General features: G+C 35.8%; 1 protein-coding gene across 1 annotated transcript; it reads right to left on the bottom strand.

Annotated features, from left to right (window-relative positions):
- Window positions 1–3,105: 3,105 nt before the first annotated feature.
- On the bottom strand, window positions 3,106–16,494 carry LOC129540886 (alpha-amylase 2B). The gene is made up of 10 exons (XM_055402380.2): window positions 16,327–16,494; window positions 15,827–15,973; window positions 10,345–10,542; window positions 9,738–9,968; window positions 8,813–8,946; window positions 7,873–7,995; window positions 7,679–7,778; window positions 5,915–6,033; window positions 5,357–5,482; window positions 3,106–3,295 (listed from the first exon to the last, which is right to left on the bottom strand). The coding sequence occupies exons 1-10, from the start codon at window positions 16,492–16,494 to the stop codon at window positions 3,106–3,108; spliced, it is 1,536 nt and encodes a 511-aa protein (XP_055258355.1).
- Window positions 16,495–16,741: the final 247 nt, after the last annotated feature.

Genomic DNA, 16,741 nt, shown 5'->3' with positions numbered 1-16,741 from the left:
TGTTGGAGAAGATTCTTGAGAGTCCCTTGTACCGCAAGGAGATGCAACCAGTCCATTCGAAGGGAGGTCGATCCTGGGTGTTCATTGGAAGGACTGATGCTAAAGCTGAAACTGCAATACTTTGGCCACCTCATGCGACGAGTTGACTCACTGGAAAAGATTCTGATGCTGGGAAAAGTTGGGGGAGGGAGGAGAAGGGGACGACCGGGAATGAGATGGCTGGATGGCATCACCGACTCTGTGGACATGAGTTTGAGTGAACTCCGGGAGTTGGTGATGGACAGGGAGGCCTGGCGTGCTGTGATTCATGGGGTCGTGGAGAGTTGGACACGACTGAGCGACTGAACTGAACTGAACTGAATTGATATTCAGTGATTAGAAGACTGCTCAGAGTCTACTACATGTCTTCCCCAATATGATATCATTACCAATGCAGTCACACCTCTGAGTTAAGACATTTCCAGGAAATTTTAAAATAACTATTAAAATAACTCAGTTAATATAAATTATAGTAAACCATTAACATCTATAAAATTTTTGAGGCAATAAAAGGGATACATTTGATCCTCTCTGAAGACTCATTTCATCTTGTCTTTTGGTAGGTCACTAAGATTGACTCCACAGGTCTGAGTGAGCTCAGTGGAAGAACGGGTAATACCAGAGACTGAATTCATAAGGTAGCTTTTAAGAAAGCCACTTATTTGTTGTTCCCTCCTCATATTTGTGTCATTTGTGGGAATGGCAGTCTCTGTCTACTGAAGCACTTTCAGTGGGTACCCAGTCCACATGTGCTAGCTAAAGCACCATTCTCTGTGGAATAATGAAAGCTCTGAGGTATTATATCTCTTTGTAACATTTCCCAGTAAACCCTCTTTTACATTTACTATAATGAAGTTGTGGGTTTCCCAGGTGGCACTAGTGGTAAAGAAACTGCCTGCCAGTGCAGGAGACATGAGATGTGGGTTCGATCCTAGGTTGGGAAGATCCTCTGGAGGAGGGTATGGCAACCAACTTCAGTATTCTTGCCTAGAGAATCCCATGGACAGAGGAGCCTGGCAGACTACAGTCCGCAGGGTTGTAAAGAGTCGGACATGACTGAAATGACTTAGCATACATGCAGGCAAAATGAAATTGTATCTCCTTTGAATGACAGATATATTACTTTTTGAGATCAGTTAACAAAAAGAAAAAAAAAGTTTTAATGGAAGAATTTGGGAGAGTAAAATTGTAAAATCTTGGAATGCTATTCTTGTGAGATCTCCCTGACCAAATATTGCATATGGGTAGGAAAGTTCAATCCAAAAAAGATTTTAGGTCAAACAGAAGCCAAGTCAATAAAACAAAATCTGAAGAGTAATTAGTGAGAGAAGGAAAACAAAGAGTAGAATCACAGAGACCAAAGGAAGAGAGGATGAGAGATTGTCTCTCCATATTGAGTAGTGTTGTCAAATAGAAAAAGATGAGGACAGTGAAGTACATTGTATGAGTAACATAAATATTTTTTATTATGTTGACAAGCAGATTAAATGAAGTGACGATGGAAACTGATGAGTAAGGAGATGAAAAATGACTAGTACTGAGGATGTTGAGACTGTGTGATGAAAATTCCAAAGTTTGACTAGAAAGAGACAAATTGAGGTCATGAATTTTTTTTAGTTGAAAGATTCTAATACGATATATGTAATCTGAGGGGACTAATATGTCAATAAAAGAAAGACTGTTAAATCAGAAAAGAAAGATAACCTAAGCAGCAAAGTCCTCAAAACGGTAAAAATGGAGGGAGCGGAATTTGGTAAAATGCACTTTGTTCATTATGACAGGAGGAAAGAAGAGAAAGATGGGGCCAAGTATAGACAGATTTGTGAGTAAAAAGAGGAGAGAATTTCCAAGTTATGGCTTCTATTTTCTTATTCAATTATGAAAATAAAACACCTGAGAGTTATAAGACGACCTAGCCGAGAGCCTTAATAAATCCCACACTGAGAGTCAAGGTAAAGAAGAATAAACAACTAAAGGAACAGAAAAAAAAAAAAAACTGAGTATAGGGAGTCATGAGAGCCCTATGAAAACATCCGTTCATATTAGGGATTAAGAGATGGAAAAAAAGTCATACAACATCATCATGCTAAAGCTATTCGACAGAGAAAGAAAGAAATGAATACAGAGAAAGTAGAAGATTCCAGTGAGCTCAAGATAATTAGTCAAGGCAATGGTTTTTCCCATGGTCATGTATGGATGTGAGAGTTGGACTGTGAAGAAGGCTGATCGCTGAAGAATCGATGCTTTTGAACTGTGGTGTTGGAGAAGACTCTTGAGAGTCCCTTATACTGCAAGGAGATCCAACCAGTCCATTCTAAAGGAGATCAATCCTGGATGTTCATTGGAGGGACTGATGCTAAAGCTGAAGCTGCAATACTTTGGCCACCTCATGCGACGAGTTGACTCACTGGAAAAGACTCTGATGCTGGGAAAGGTTGGGGGCGGGAGGAGAAGGGGACGACGGAGAATGAGATGGCTGGATGGCATCACCGACTCTGTGGACATGAGTTTGAGTGTACTCCGGGAGTTGGTGATGGACAGGGAGGCCTGGCGTGCTGTGGTTCATGGGGTCGCGGAGAGTCAGACACGACTGAGCGACTGAACTGAACTGAACTGAGTAATTTTCTTTTATGTTTTAACTTATGAACTATGAAAGAGCCTTATATTGTAAAAAATATACAAATGTTATGACTTTGTATGCAAACCATCATTAAATTAGCTACCCTTAACTAATGGTTAGAAACACCCTATGTAAGAAATATAAACCTGGATTAGAGATATGTAGCTGGGCAAGTGGTATTAATGGTAACAAATTTTTCATCATGCTTTTCTGAGTTCTTAGAAATTCCTTTGACAAATAGCTTAAAGAGAATCTTCTAAAATGTAACAAAATGTTGATTGTAATTACAGTTATTAAGTATATGTGTTTATATCCTTTTTTGAGTTTTCCAGTTTGAATACTTTTTATAGCTTTTAATGAATTATGAGAAGTTATATATTACACACATAGAAGAAACAAAACACATTTTATTTCTCTGGGTGTATGTATTTAATCCAATTCAAATTTTATAATTTAGAATCAGCATGAATTGCAATAAATGGATCTTCAGCAGAGTTACTAATAGAAAAATGAGCTTGGCCGTTACTGGAAACACTGATTTGAATCCCTGTACAACTGTTACCACTTTTATCTCCAGAAATAACATCACAATATGTACCAGCAGGAAGACCAGTTTGCAAAGTTGCAGATAATGCACTGTAAAAATAAAATTTAAGGTTTAATATGAATCCAACACAATTAAAAGCAAGAATACAGACTCGCTAAAATAGTTTAACTGTGTGCTATAGAACTTTAAGCCGGAGAAGGCAATGGCAAGCCACTCCAGTACTATTGCCTAGAAAATCCCATGGATGGAGGAGCCTGGTAGGCTGCAGTCCGTGGGGTCGCTAAGGGTCAGACACGACTGAGCGACTGACTTCACTTTCAGTTTTCACTTTCACACATTGGAGAAGGAAATGGCAACCCACTCCAGTGTTCTTGCCGGGAGAATCCCAGGGAGGGGGAGCCTGGTGGGCTGCCGTCTATGGGGTCACACAGAGTCGGACACGACTGAAGTGACTTAGCAGCAGCAGCATAGAACTTTAAGCAGTCAAGGTCTCGATGAAAATAAAATTCAAACATAAAGATTTCTCCAGTGGCTGGAACTAGTTTTCTCAGGGTCAACAAAATTCTTATAGAAGATTTAGGAATTTCCTAGTCAATAGTAAATATTATACAAAAAATAAAGTTGAAGAGTATCAGTGAAGATTTGAATGACCTGCTTCACTTAGAGAAAATAATTTTAAATTACTTTAAATGTATCCTCATCTGAACTTAAGAAAATACTGATTATTTTCAAAAACTTAAATTTGGTTATTTCCTCAAAAAAATCTCTGTTTTCAAGAGGTTAAAATAAATTTAGGCTGGAGATAAAAATAATCTTGCATTTCTATAAAGAAGTATATAATTTTAAAATATAAAGCTGTCCCATAAATATGTTTCTTCCCTCTCCCTGATAGCTCAATTGGTAAAGAATCTTCCCACAATGCAGAAGATGTGGGAGACACAGGTTTGATGCCTGGGTCAGGAAGATCACCTGGACAAGAAAATGGCAATCCACTCTGGTATTCTTGCCTGTAAAATCTCATGGACAGAGAAGCTTGGCATGCTACCGTCCATATGGTCACAGAGGCAGACAGGACCTAGCACGCATACACATATGACAAAAGATAAAAAAAAAAAAAAAGGACTAGTGATGGATTCTTGGGGAAGATAAGTATATACTTTATTTATTTATTATTATTATTTTTTGCCAGCAAAATATCATTTGGGCAAAGAGTGAGCTAAACATGGGTGGAATCTAGTTTGGACTAAAACATTACAAGTGCTTGCAAAGATGCCTTCTGAGCTATAATTCCATATGTGAGGGAAACAGTATAATGGAGGCAGAGACTATAAGTTTCACAAATGAAAGCCAGTAATGAGATGTCTCAGAACTAAAAGTAAGAAGTCTCTCTCCTGAGGTAAATCAATGACCATAATATACATATTCATTATAAATATGTATATGCTTTAAAAAGTATTAATTGTCACAGAGAGATGGGAATGTGAAAAACAAGACTAAAGAACTATGTACTAAAGTAGGTGAAAAAAGAGAGGAAAAAAAGACATTTCAGATCTGAGGCAGTATTTTTCCATTATTGATTTTAAAAGTTTTATAAGACATTCTTCTATGGACTTCATGACTTTTATTTTAATGACTTTGTATATTTTGGGGTCTTCTCTGGTGGCTCAGATAGTAAAGAATCTGCCTGCAGTGCAGGAGACCTGGGTTCAACCCCTGGGTCAGGAAGATCTCCTAGAGGAGGAAATGGCTACCCACTCCAGTATTCTTGCCTGGAGAATCAAATAGACAGAGGAGCCTGGTGGGCTACGGTCCATGGGGTCACAAAGAGTTGGACATGACTGAGTGACTAAAACATCTATATTTTATGTGAGGTGTATATGTAAGCAGTACACATGCCTCACATCTGCCCATGATGTGAAGAGTACACAAAAAATGACTCCACTTAGAGAAGAAAGCTGTTATGAACAGAAGAGATAAAAAAAAAAAAAAAAATCAGTCATCATCATTCTTCTTCGGACCCTTTTCTAATCATTATGTTTTCTTAATCTGCCATCTAAAGAATTTTTCAGATGTGAAACAGTAAATGAGCAGGAAAAGAATAAACCAAGAACATATTAGCATAAAATATTATTTCTAACTGATCTACTTACTGGTCATCATTGTTAAAGACAATGAATCCTTTGTTTCCTCTTCCAAAAGCTACTTGGTTGCTGCCGTTATCCCACCAGTTTGTAAAAGGTTGACCATCAACTACATTACGGAACATAACCATATTCCTAAAAACAAAAAAGGATGTGAAATGCTGATGATACTTCAACAATTTAAAACAAAACAATGGATTTCCCTGTTGGCTCAGTAGTGGAGTATCTGTCTGCCAAAGCATGAGAAACGGGTCTGATCCCTAAAGATCCCACATGCCACGGAGCAACGAAGCCCATGCACCACAAATGCTGGGCCTGTGCTCTAGACCTTGGGAACTGCAACTACCGAGTCTGCAAATACCCTAGAGCCCATGCTCCACAAGAGGAGCCACCTCAGTGAGAAACTTCCACACCACAGTTAAGAGTAGCCCCGCTCACTACAGGGAGAGAAAAGCCTGCATAGCAGCAAAGACCCAGCTCAGTCAAAAACCAATAAATAAATAAAAGCATTTTTAAAATGATAAGAAAGTTTATTATTAGAGAAAGTGTCCCAATAAGTATTCCTACCTTATTTGACGCCATCGATGTTCACAGACCCAGTCATTGCCACAAGTAGTATCTGCATTAATAGTGACTGCTTTAATTACTCCATTATTATTTGGTGGCCCGATCCAATCATTAACATCCTCAATTAGTAAAAAAAAAATCAATTTTAAAAGCTCACATTTTTAACATTACATTTGTCCTTATTTAGGACATCAAACCAAATCCATCCTATTTGTGTTTTTGTAGTGGCTTCACTTAGAATTCAACTTGTTCAGGATTTTTACTAAGTATATCTTCTCCCTAACTTCTCATTGCCTAGTGCCATATTTCAAACAAGAGTATGATTATTTTAGTCTCTCGTTTTTTTCCAAGGAATTGTAATGACTTCTTAATATCACTATAGGCAGTGTGATGTTATTGAAATGGCAAGGACTTTAGTGTTGGAAAATGCAGGACTAGAAGATAGGTTCCATTAGTACTAGCTCAAAGACTTAGTTAATATACATAACTTCTATGCCTCATTTTCCTCTTCTGTAAAATGAAGATATTATTAGTTACTATAAAAATTAAATAAGGTATGTAAAAATCTTTATACATGATAATTGCTAATAAATGAATGTTTCTTTCATCTTTTTTCAGTAAAAGTTCTAATCAAAATATCAAAATACTCTTTACTAAATTGACCAAATTTTATTACTGTGCTTTTCTAATTGGTACTTTCAAGATAATCATAGGAAAAAGTAGATTATGCCTAGGAAGGTTATCAATATCTGTCTTAAATCATATGGTATGATAAGTGATGGACAAGCTAAGAGTTGTTAGCATGCAGAAGTGATGAAGAAGACTTTATAGGAAAAGGGGAAATGAACATATGCCATGACTCCTGCCATCAGAAATAAGACTCATTAGTGGAAATTATAAGAAATTTATTCAATATAAAGGGAAATATCCTAAATATTTAGGACAGCTAAAGCTATCTAAGAATAGAATGAGTTGCTGTACAAAGTAGTAGTGGACTTCTCAATTTGTAAAGAACCCACTAGAAACTAGAGGAATATCTATCTGGTTCAGAGTGAAGAGAATTTTCTACTTCAGGTATGAAGTTGCTGTATGATGCTGCATTTGAAATCTTCAGTTTGAAAAGAAAACTTCCCACTAACTTTCCAAATAACTTAAGTTCTTATTTCTCAGTTTCTTTTTAAAATGTTTACTCAGATTAATTTCTTTACCATACTGCTCAAATTTTTCTGATTTTTAGCATTTTCAGAATAGTTAGCAAATTTCTCTTTAATAAATGTATTTTCCTTCCTGCTATACTTTCCCTACTGAACTTTGGCTCAACTAGATAATGCCTTTGCATTCCACAAAACTTTCTTTAAAAGGTATTTAACAAATACTTATATTGCTCATACCATGAGCAGGTACTGTTTTAAATTTCTTTGAAGTGTTAATTTGTAATCTTCATATCAACTCTATGAAGCAGGTACTTATGAGTACACATATTATTCATTGTATCCTTATTTTTAAGTGATATTTTTTAGAGTGGGTGGGCAAGAGGGTATTTGTCTCATACTTTGAAATAGCTTACATACTCTTTATCAACAGAGATCATTCATTTTTATCTTTTTTAATATCCACTGCATTGTTACAAAAACCTGCCTCAGGTTTTCACTTAATAAATATTTGATAAAATAAATAGTGAATGTTATAGCATTATGTGAAATTATAACAACATTAACTTCTTTTTCTTGAGAAGAAGATATTTTGGACAACACCAAAACTTACTTTTCCATTCACAAAATGTCTTGTCCAACGGTAGCTTGACATTACTCGTGTAAATCCATAGGGATGAGCGAGCATAAATCCAACTCCCATTTTGTACAGTCTAAAAGGCACAAAATTATCGTATTATAAAAGAAAATAATACTTTTAATACCATTAAAATGGCACATTTAAAAATGGGGAACTTTGTTTCTTACCTAGGATCCCAGAATGTAAGAATAGATGCTCCCCCAGCTCCATGCCCTCGCTGATTGTCATGGTTATCAATAAAGACTAGTGCCCTGTCAGAAGGCATGAAACCCCAGCCTTCTCCCCAGTTCCTATTAAAAAAAGAATATCTTAAGAACATATATATGTATTCTTTTACAATAACTTTAGAATAATCAAAATGTGCATTTCTTTCAGTATTGCACTCTTTAATGAAATTCTCTCTCTCTAGTTAAATGATTATTCTGTAGGGTTTTAAAATTTTTTAATTTTTTAAATTAATTTATTTTAATTATAGAATAAACTGAGCTTTTTAAAATTACAAACTATATATATATATATAATCTACAAATACATTCCATGCATGTATATATGTAGAAATTACTTGAATTACATTCATGTTATAGGAATTTTGCTTTAAAACTTTTATTAGAAGTTTTAATGTATTATAATTTAGATGGACTTCAGAAGGGCCAACATACATATCATTTTATGTTGAATTGCAAATTGGATTAAATAAGCTTCAATATTATATGGTTATAAACATTTTAATATTTGAAATTAATTAATATATGTAAAGTCCATAGAATGGCCACATTGTAGGAACTTCATAAATTATAGAATCACTTTAACAAGAACCTGGCTTTCAGAAATTATGTGCAAATATTAATTAAATCTAGTACAGTCACACAAAGCATAAATTACAATCTCTAGATTGGTGTTGGGTCCCTAAAAATGCTTCCTTGTGATTGATATTCTAAATAATAAAGATGGTCACTTGGAATGTAGGGATATACAGCACTTATTATTAGTAAATTAATCCTTGAAATTTGTCTAAATAAGAAGGCATTACGAAGAAAACTCATGTTGGGGTAACATCACAAAAAAAATCTGTTAAATAATTCAAAGGATAAAGCATATTTTGTTTACTTTAAGTAAGCCATCTTCTCACCACTCCACTTGCGAATAACTGTTCCTAGTTTTGCACCATATTTAAATTCTGTCACACGGCCATTTCCAAAGTACTGACTGCTTGTAATTGCCTCACCACCCAGATCAATTACCTTGTAGAAATGAAGAAGAAAATAACAATTTAAATAAGAATTTTAAAGAATTTTAACTAAGTTAAAATTATATAAAAAATAGCTTTATACTATTTTATATTATATGAAATGTGCCAAATGGTTTTCCTTATATCAAGATTCTCATTTTTCTTCGCTAAAATATATCTATCCTACAATAGCAAAAGTAACATAACAAAGTAACTTGAACTATGAGAATGCTGACCTAATTTAGACTTGCACATAAATGATAAGACTAGTTCATACTTGTACAGCACTTAATATCTGGCTGGTAATATTTCTTGCTACTTGATAAATATTACCTCTTCAAATCTCCAAAGAAAACAAAGACATAACTATTATCATTATTCCTTTCGATAACTTCTGAAAAAATTGTTGCTCAGAGAGGTTAATGAATCAGCCTAAACAAACACAGCTAATGGTGATCTAGCCAAAATTTAGAGTCAGATATCCTGTCTTAAGACAACTGTATTATTATCTGTCTTCTATAATGGCCTCTGGGGAAATGATACATGATATGGAGATTTTTGCAACCTAAATAAATTTTGTCATTTGGATAACAAACCTCTTGTGATAGAGTTAGATGTACTGTCCCTGAATAAAAGGAGGTTAAGGAACATTCTTCTATGTAAATGACTCAGCCATTAACCTAAAGAAACTGCATTTAAATAAAATCTGCCATTTATTTTCTGATGAATTATTTTCTAAAGAATAATAAATTGTCATATTTTATATGGACATATATATATATACACATATATACATTGACATACCTCCTGGTAAATGAAAGGTTTACTTCCTGAAGGAAACCACTTTGTGTTTAGATTATGCAGTTTATCCAAAACTGCCTTTATGTCTCCAGGCCACATGTGCTTAGAAGCATCAATTCGGAACCCTGCTACACCAATGTCAATGAGATGGTTTAGATAGTTAGCAATCGTGGAGCGCACATAATCTTTCTCCAGTGCAAGATCAAGAAGACCAACGAGACGACAATCCCTGACCTATGGAGGTAAAAATTTTGTGATTGATACATAAAACATCACCTTCACTTGAGAATCCATTCAATTATTCATTCATTTATTCATTAATAGATATTTCAACAGTGATTTCTTTGCACCAGTCTCTGGGGATATTGACATTCTAGTACTGACAAACCTTTGAAATATTTTTCATTATAAAAATGGAGAAAATGGAGAAAAAGTGGATGAGTTTTTCCATTTTGAAAAATTAAATTGGGGAAAATGTTTTGAATGTTGATATGAGATTCTGAAGTCAGACTTGGAATGCTGTTTTCCTAAACACTCTAAACATTTAAAATGGAGATCAGTGAGCTATATATGGATAATAAAAGGTATAGATCAATATTTTGCTAATTACCTGAGAAGCATCATTATAGCTCTCAATATCTCCACTTCCAGTTTTACATTTTCCATCATTAAAATCCCAACCAGAGTATGGGACTGCTGGAAAATCCTCACTTCCAGGGTTGAAGTAACTTCCACAAGTACTGCTTGTTCCTGCACTCACACCATTTCCAGTCATATGATTAATTACAGCATCCACATAAATGCGGACCTGAAAGGCAAAATTTCCATTTCAGTTTGACTTACAGAGAGATAGAAATTTATATTATTATTAATTAGATTGTACAGCACATTGATAACACTCCAAAATACTTCTTTGTTATTTTATAATTTATCTTACAAGAAAAACAGTCAAGTGTGAAAAGAAATTGTGAATTGAAGCCCTATAAGCATTTTAGGCACGTGGAAAATGTTTATACATATAATAAATTAAGAGAACCCCAAACTAATAGAGCTGTGATAAAAATGCAAAGAGACTTTTTTTGGCAGTAGCTGGAATCAGTTGAGGCAAGAGAAATAATTAGTTGTCTAAATTTCCATAGGTCATCCTAAGAAATAAGAAGCCAGACTCTACTATCTATTTAGGATCAGAAGAATAAAGGTAGATATTATCTCTCATCTCCTTCATGGATCACAGCCACGTTGTGGCAAAAAGGGTCTTGTGTAACTCAATGAAGCTATGAGTGATGCCATGAAGGGCCACCAAGATGGATCGGTCATAGTGAAAAGTTCTGACAAAATGTGGCCCACTGGAGTAGGGAACGTAAATCCACTCCAGTGTTCTTGCTGAAAGAACTCCATGAACAACACAAAGAGGCAAAAAGTTATAGCACTGGAATATGAGGACCCCAGGTCAGAAGGTGTCCAATATGCCACTGGGAAGAGTGGAGGGTAATTACTAATTGCTCCAAAAGAATGAAGTGGTTGTGCCAAAGTGGATCAATGCTCAGTTGTGGATGTGCTTGGTGGTAAAAGTAAGATCCCATGCTGTAAAGCACAATACTGCATAAGAACCTGGAAAGTTAGAGCCATAATCAAGGTAAATTGGACTTGGTCAAGCAAGAGATAGCAAGAGTAAACATCAACATCTTGCTGCTGCTGCTGCTGCTAAGTCACTTCAGTCGTGACCGACTGTGTGACCCCATAGACAGAAGCCCACCAGGCTCCCCCTTCCCTGGGATTCTCCAGGCAAGAACACTGGAGTGGGTTGCCATTTCCTTCTCCATCAACATCTTAGGCATCAGTGAATTAAAATGGACAGGAATGTGCAAATTTAATTCAGATGACCATTACATCTACTACTATGGGCAGGAATCCCTTAGAAGAGATGGAGTAGTCCTCATAGTCAAGAAAAGAGTCTGAAATGCACTACTTGGATACAATCTGAGAAACAACAGAATAATCTCAGTTTGTTTCCAAGGCAAACCATTCAACATCACAGTAATCCAGTCTAAGGCCCAGCCACTGAAGCTGAAGGACCTAAAGTTGACTGGTTCTACAAAGACCTACAAGACCTCCTAGAACTAACACCCAAAAAATGATATCCTTTTCATATGGGATTGAAATGCAAAAGTAGGAAATCAAGCGATATCCTGAGTAACAGGCAAGATGGCTATAGATTCTTTGTAGCTGAAGATGGAATAGCTCCACATAGCCAGCAAAAACAAGACCTGGAGCTGACTGTGGCTGACATGAAGTCCTTATTGCAAAATTCATGCTTAAATTAACAAAAGTAGGAAAAACCACTTGGCCATTTAGGTATGACCTTAATCAAATTCCTTATGATTATACAGTAGAGGTAATGAATAAATTCAAGGAATTCTATCTGATAGAATGCCTGAAGAACTATGGACAGAGGTTTGTATCATTGTTTAGGAGGCAGTGACCAAAACCGTCCCAAAGGGGAGAAATAAAAAAACCAAAAAGAAGCAAGAAGGCAGTATAGTTGTCTGAGCAGGCTTTAGAAATAGTTGAGGAAAGAAAAGAAGCAAAAAGCAAGGGAGAAAGGGAAAGATATATCCAACTGAATGCTGAGTTCCAGAGAACAGCAAGGAGATTAGAAGGCCTTCTAAAATGAACAGTGCAAAAAAGGAGAGGAAAATAGTACTCTTCAAGAAAACTGGAGATACCAAGCAAACAGTTCATGCAAAGATAGGCTTGACAAAGGACAGAAATGATAAGGATTTAACAGAGGCAGACTAGATTAAGAAGAGGAGGCAAGAATACACAGAAGAACTATTAAAAAAAAGGTCTTAATGACCCAGATAACCAGGATGGTGTGGTCACTCACCTAGAGCCAGACATCTTTGAGTGTGAAGTCAAGTGGGCTTTAGGAGGTATTACTACAAAGAAAGCTAGTGGAGGTGTTGGAATTGCAGTTGATTTATTTAAAATCCTAAAATAAGATGCTATTAAAGTTCCACACTAAATATGTCAGCAAATTTTGAAAACTCAGCAGTGGACACAAGACTGGAAAAGGTCAAGTTTCATCCCAATCCTAAAGAAGAGCAGTGCCAAAGAATGTTCAAACTACAGTACAATTGCTCTCATTTTACATGCCAACAAGGTTATGTTCAAATGCTTCAAGTTAGGCTTCAGCAGTATGTGAACCAAGAACTTCCAGATGTAAAACCTGGATTTTAGAAAAGGCAGAGAAACCAGAGATCAAATTACCAACTCTCATTAGATCACAGAGAAAGCAAGGAAATTCCAGAAAAACATCTGCTTTATTGACTATGCCAAAGCCTTTGACTGTGTGGATCATAACAAACTATGGAAAATGCTTAGAGAGATGGGACTAACAGACCACCTAACCCATCTTCTGAGAAAACTAAGTGCGGGTCAAGAAGCAACAGTTAGAATCTTACATGGAACCACTAAATGGTTCAAAATGGGGAAAGGAGTAAGACAAGGCTGTATACGGTCACTCTGTTTATTTAACTTCTATGCAGAGTATATCATGCGAAATACTGGGCTGGATGAATCAAAAGCTGTATTCAAGGATGTCTGAAGAAATATCTTGACTTGACTAGACGGACCTTGGTTGGCAAAGTAATGTCTCTGCTTTTTAATATACTATCTAGGTTGGTCATAACTTTCCTTCCAAGGAATAAGCGTCTTTTAATTTCATGGCTGCAATCAGCATCCGCAGTGAGTTTGGAGCCCCAAAAAATAAAAGTCTGACACTGTTTCCACTGTTTTTCCATCTATTTCCCAGGAAGTGATGGGACCAGATGCCATGATCTTTGTTTTCTGAATGTTGAGCTTCAAGCCAACCTTTTCACTCTCCTCTTTCACTTTCATCAAGAGGCTTTTGAGTTCCTCTTCACTTTCTGCCATGAGGGTAGTGTCATCTGCATATCTGAGGTTATTGATATTTCTCCCAGCAATCTTGATTCCAGCTTGTGCTTCTCCCAGCCCAGCGTTCCTCATGATGTACTCTGCATATAAGTTAATAAGCAAGGTGACAATATACAGCCTTGATGTACTCCTTTTCCTATTTGGAACCAGTCTGTTGTTCCATATACAGTTCTGACTGTTGCTTCTCAATATGCAGATGATACCACTCTAATGGCAGAAAGTGAAAAGGAACTAAAGAACCTGTTGATGAAAGTGAAAGAGAAGAGTGAAAAACCTGGCTTAAAACTCAACATTCAAAAAACTAAGATCATGGTATCTGGTCTCATCACTTCATGTCAAATAGTAGGGGGAAAAGTAGAAGCAGTGACAGATTTTATTTTTCATTGTGGATGGTGACTGCAACAATGAAATTAAAAAATGCTTCTTTGATGAATGATTGGTTCTGAGGTCCCTGCCACACTCCAGCAATATTAGTGTGGCTGCTTTAAAAAAAAGAAAGAAAAAACCTGTGTGTCTGGTCACTTATTTCTCTAAAATTATCTCATTGCCTGGGATTCAATCTTCTCTCAATATACTTGTTCTAGAACATTACGTACACAGCAAATGTAAACAGATTTGAAGAAGAAACAGGAAAGACAGTTAATATTAAAGAAAAATGTATATTTTGTCTTCATGTTTAACCTTTTTTTTAAGTTGCATGAATGGAAAAAACAAATAAATCCTGTCTACAGGGTCTGTAAAACTATCTTGTCTGTTTAAGTTTCTTGCTCATACCTCATGCAAACTAGAACTTAGTGTGGTACTTGGCCATATTCAAACACCTAAGAGTCATGCAACTGATACTTTGGTTTGAAGCACCTAATCCTTCCTTTCAAAGTAGACACAACCATACTGCATTCTTCCTGAGGATTTTGTCTATCAGTATGTTGCCATGAATTACCTCTACCACCTTTCCTCTTAAGAATCAAAACCAGCTTGATTTGGCAATCTTCTCTTTTCCAAACAAAATAGAGATGAAATACTTAAATTTCCTCAGTGTTTGTAGATATTGCTTTGTGCATTCCATTTAAAACCGTAATCTAGTTTGTAAAAGAGATGGTGACATATGTCAATAAGGCTTCAATGACCAAAAAAAAAAATGCTTGGAAGGAAAGTTGTGACAAATCTAGACAGTGTATTAAAAAGCAAAGACATCACTTTGCTGACAAAAGTCAGTATAGTCAAAGTTAAGCTTTTTATCAGTAGTCATGTATGGATGTGAGAGTTGAACCATAAAGAAGACTGAGCGCCAAAGCAATGATGCTTTCAATCTGTGGTGCTGGAGAAGATTCTTGACAGTCCCTTGAACTGCAAGGAGACCAAAGCAGTCAATCCTAAAGGAAATCAATACTGAATATTCACTGGAAGGACTGATGCTGAAGCTGAAGCTCCAATACTTTGGTCATGTGATACGAAGAGCCGACTCATTGGAAAAGACCATGATGTGGGGAAGATTGAAGGCAAAAGGAGAAGAGGACAGAAGAGGATGAGATGGTTAAATAGCACCACTGACTCAGTGGACATGAATTTGAGCAAATTACAGGAGATAGTGAAGGACAGGGAAGCCTGGCGTGCTGCAGTTCATGAGGTCACAAACAATTGGACACAGCTTGCTGACTGAACAACAATTGTCTCTCATTATGCTCCTCATCAAAGAGAAAATAATTACAAACCATCATAGTACTTGTGGGAAGGAATATCCAAGAATTATGGGTGGCCATACAATTCCCATAAAAGAAACAGCAAAAGTTGTAAGTGGAACTTCTAATTCCTCACTGGAAAAATGTTCCCCCAAAATGTGTACAACCATAAGGGTTGAAAGTTGATGTTCTGTTTTATAAAATAAAACTTAAATATACATTAGTTGAAGTATGTGGCCTTAAACTTTTAATTACATCTTCTTTAGTGGATAAATGGTACATATACAAGTAGTTATAATAATTAAACATAAGGTAACAATTGCATTTTAATTTGTAGCTAAAGCATGAGGTAAATTTTATATGTATGAAAATTGTTCTTCTTAAAAGGAACAAGAGACAAGAGAGAGAAATTATTTTTCTATATCATATGTTTAAAGGAAACTTTAAGCCACTTACACCAACGTTGTTACATCTAGTCACCATGTCTTTGAATTCATTTTCATTTCCTGATCTTGTACATAACTTGTAGCTAACTGGTTGGTATCTTTCCCACCAAGGTCTTGAAGGGTCAGTAATCACAGCATTTTCATTGGGTGGGGAGACCTACAAATAAAACAATGTTAATAAGTATCAATTTATGACTCACTTTATATCACTGAATACTCTATAAACTAATCAATAGTCTAAAATTATTTCTGAATCTTTGGCAGCTACATTTTTTTACAATTGGTTGAAAATATTAACATTGCATTGGAAATATCCTGCTGAAAAAAATTTCTTAGAAATAAAACGTAAAGTCACTGACAATTTCAAATTTTTTTCTTCCTCAGAAAACTGTTTTACTTAAAGTACTTAACTGTGAACTAAAATGTTGTCCCAGCTTTCAGACACAGAGCATACTACCATTTACTCTCAACACAGCAAAGTCTGCAATTGATACAATGAACAATACTCACCTGAACTCCTCCAAATCCTTTGGGGGCTAAGTATCGCTCACATTCAAGAGCAACATCAACCCAGCGCCATTCAAACAGATGAACAATGGATGTCCGTCCAGATTTGGTGTGTGGGTCATACTGAGCCCAGCAGAATCCAATCGCTGAAAGTAACAGAAAAAACTTCATTTTGCTTTGAAGTTGTCAGTGTTCTTTCCAGCAACTATTTATATTACTATAAGAAGTATATATTACAAAGTAAATGTTAAATGAACAAACACTTGAGCACAAACTGTTTATTCATAATCTGAAAAGAAATATTGATTATAATTTAAACAGATGAAGAACATCCATAAAATCTCCCAAGAATACCATCTAAATGAGCTTTAATAACAATGCTTTCTTTATCGTGGGAATACTAACCTTTTAAACATCT

The sequence above is a fragment of the Moschus berezovskii genome, chromosome 4, assembly GCF_049115385.1.
Source record: "Moschus berezovskii isolate FMDL1 chromosome 4, NW_MosBer_1.0, whole genome shotgun sequence".
NCBI lineage: Eukaryota > Metazoa > Chordata > Mammalia > Artiodactyla > Moschidae > Moschus > Moschus berezovskii.
The sequence above is the reverse complement of the archived record's forward strand: the minus strand, read 5'-3'. Positions and strand labels throughout refer to the sequence as shown.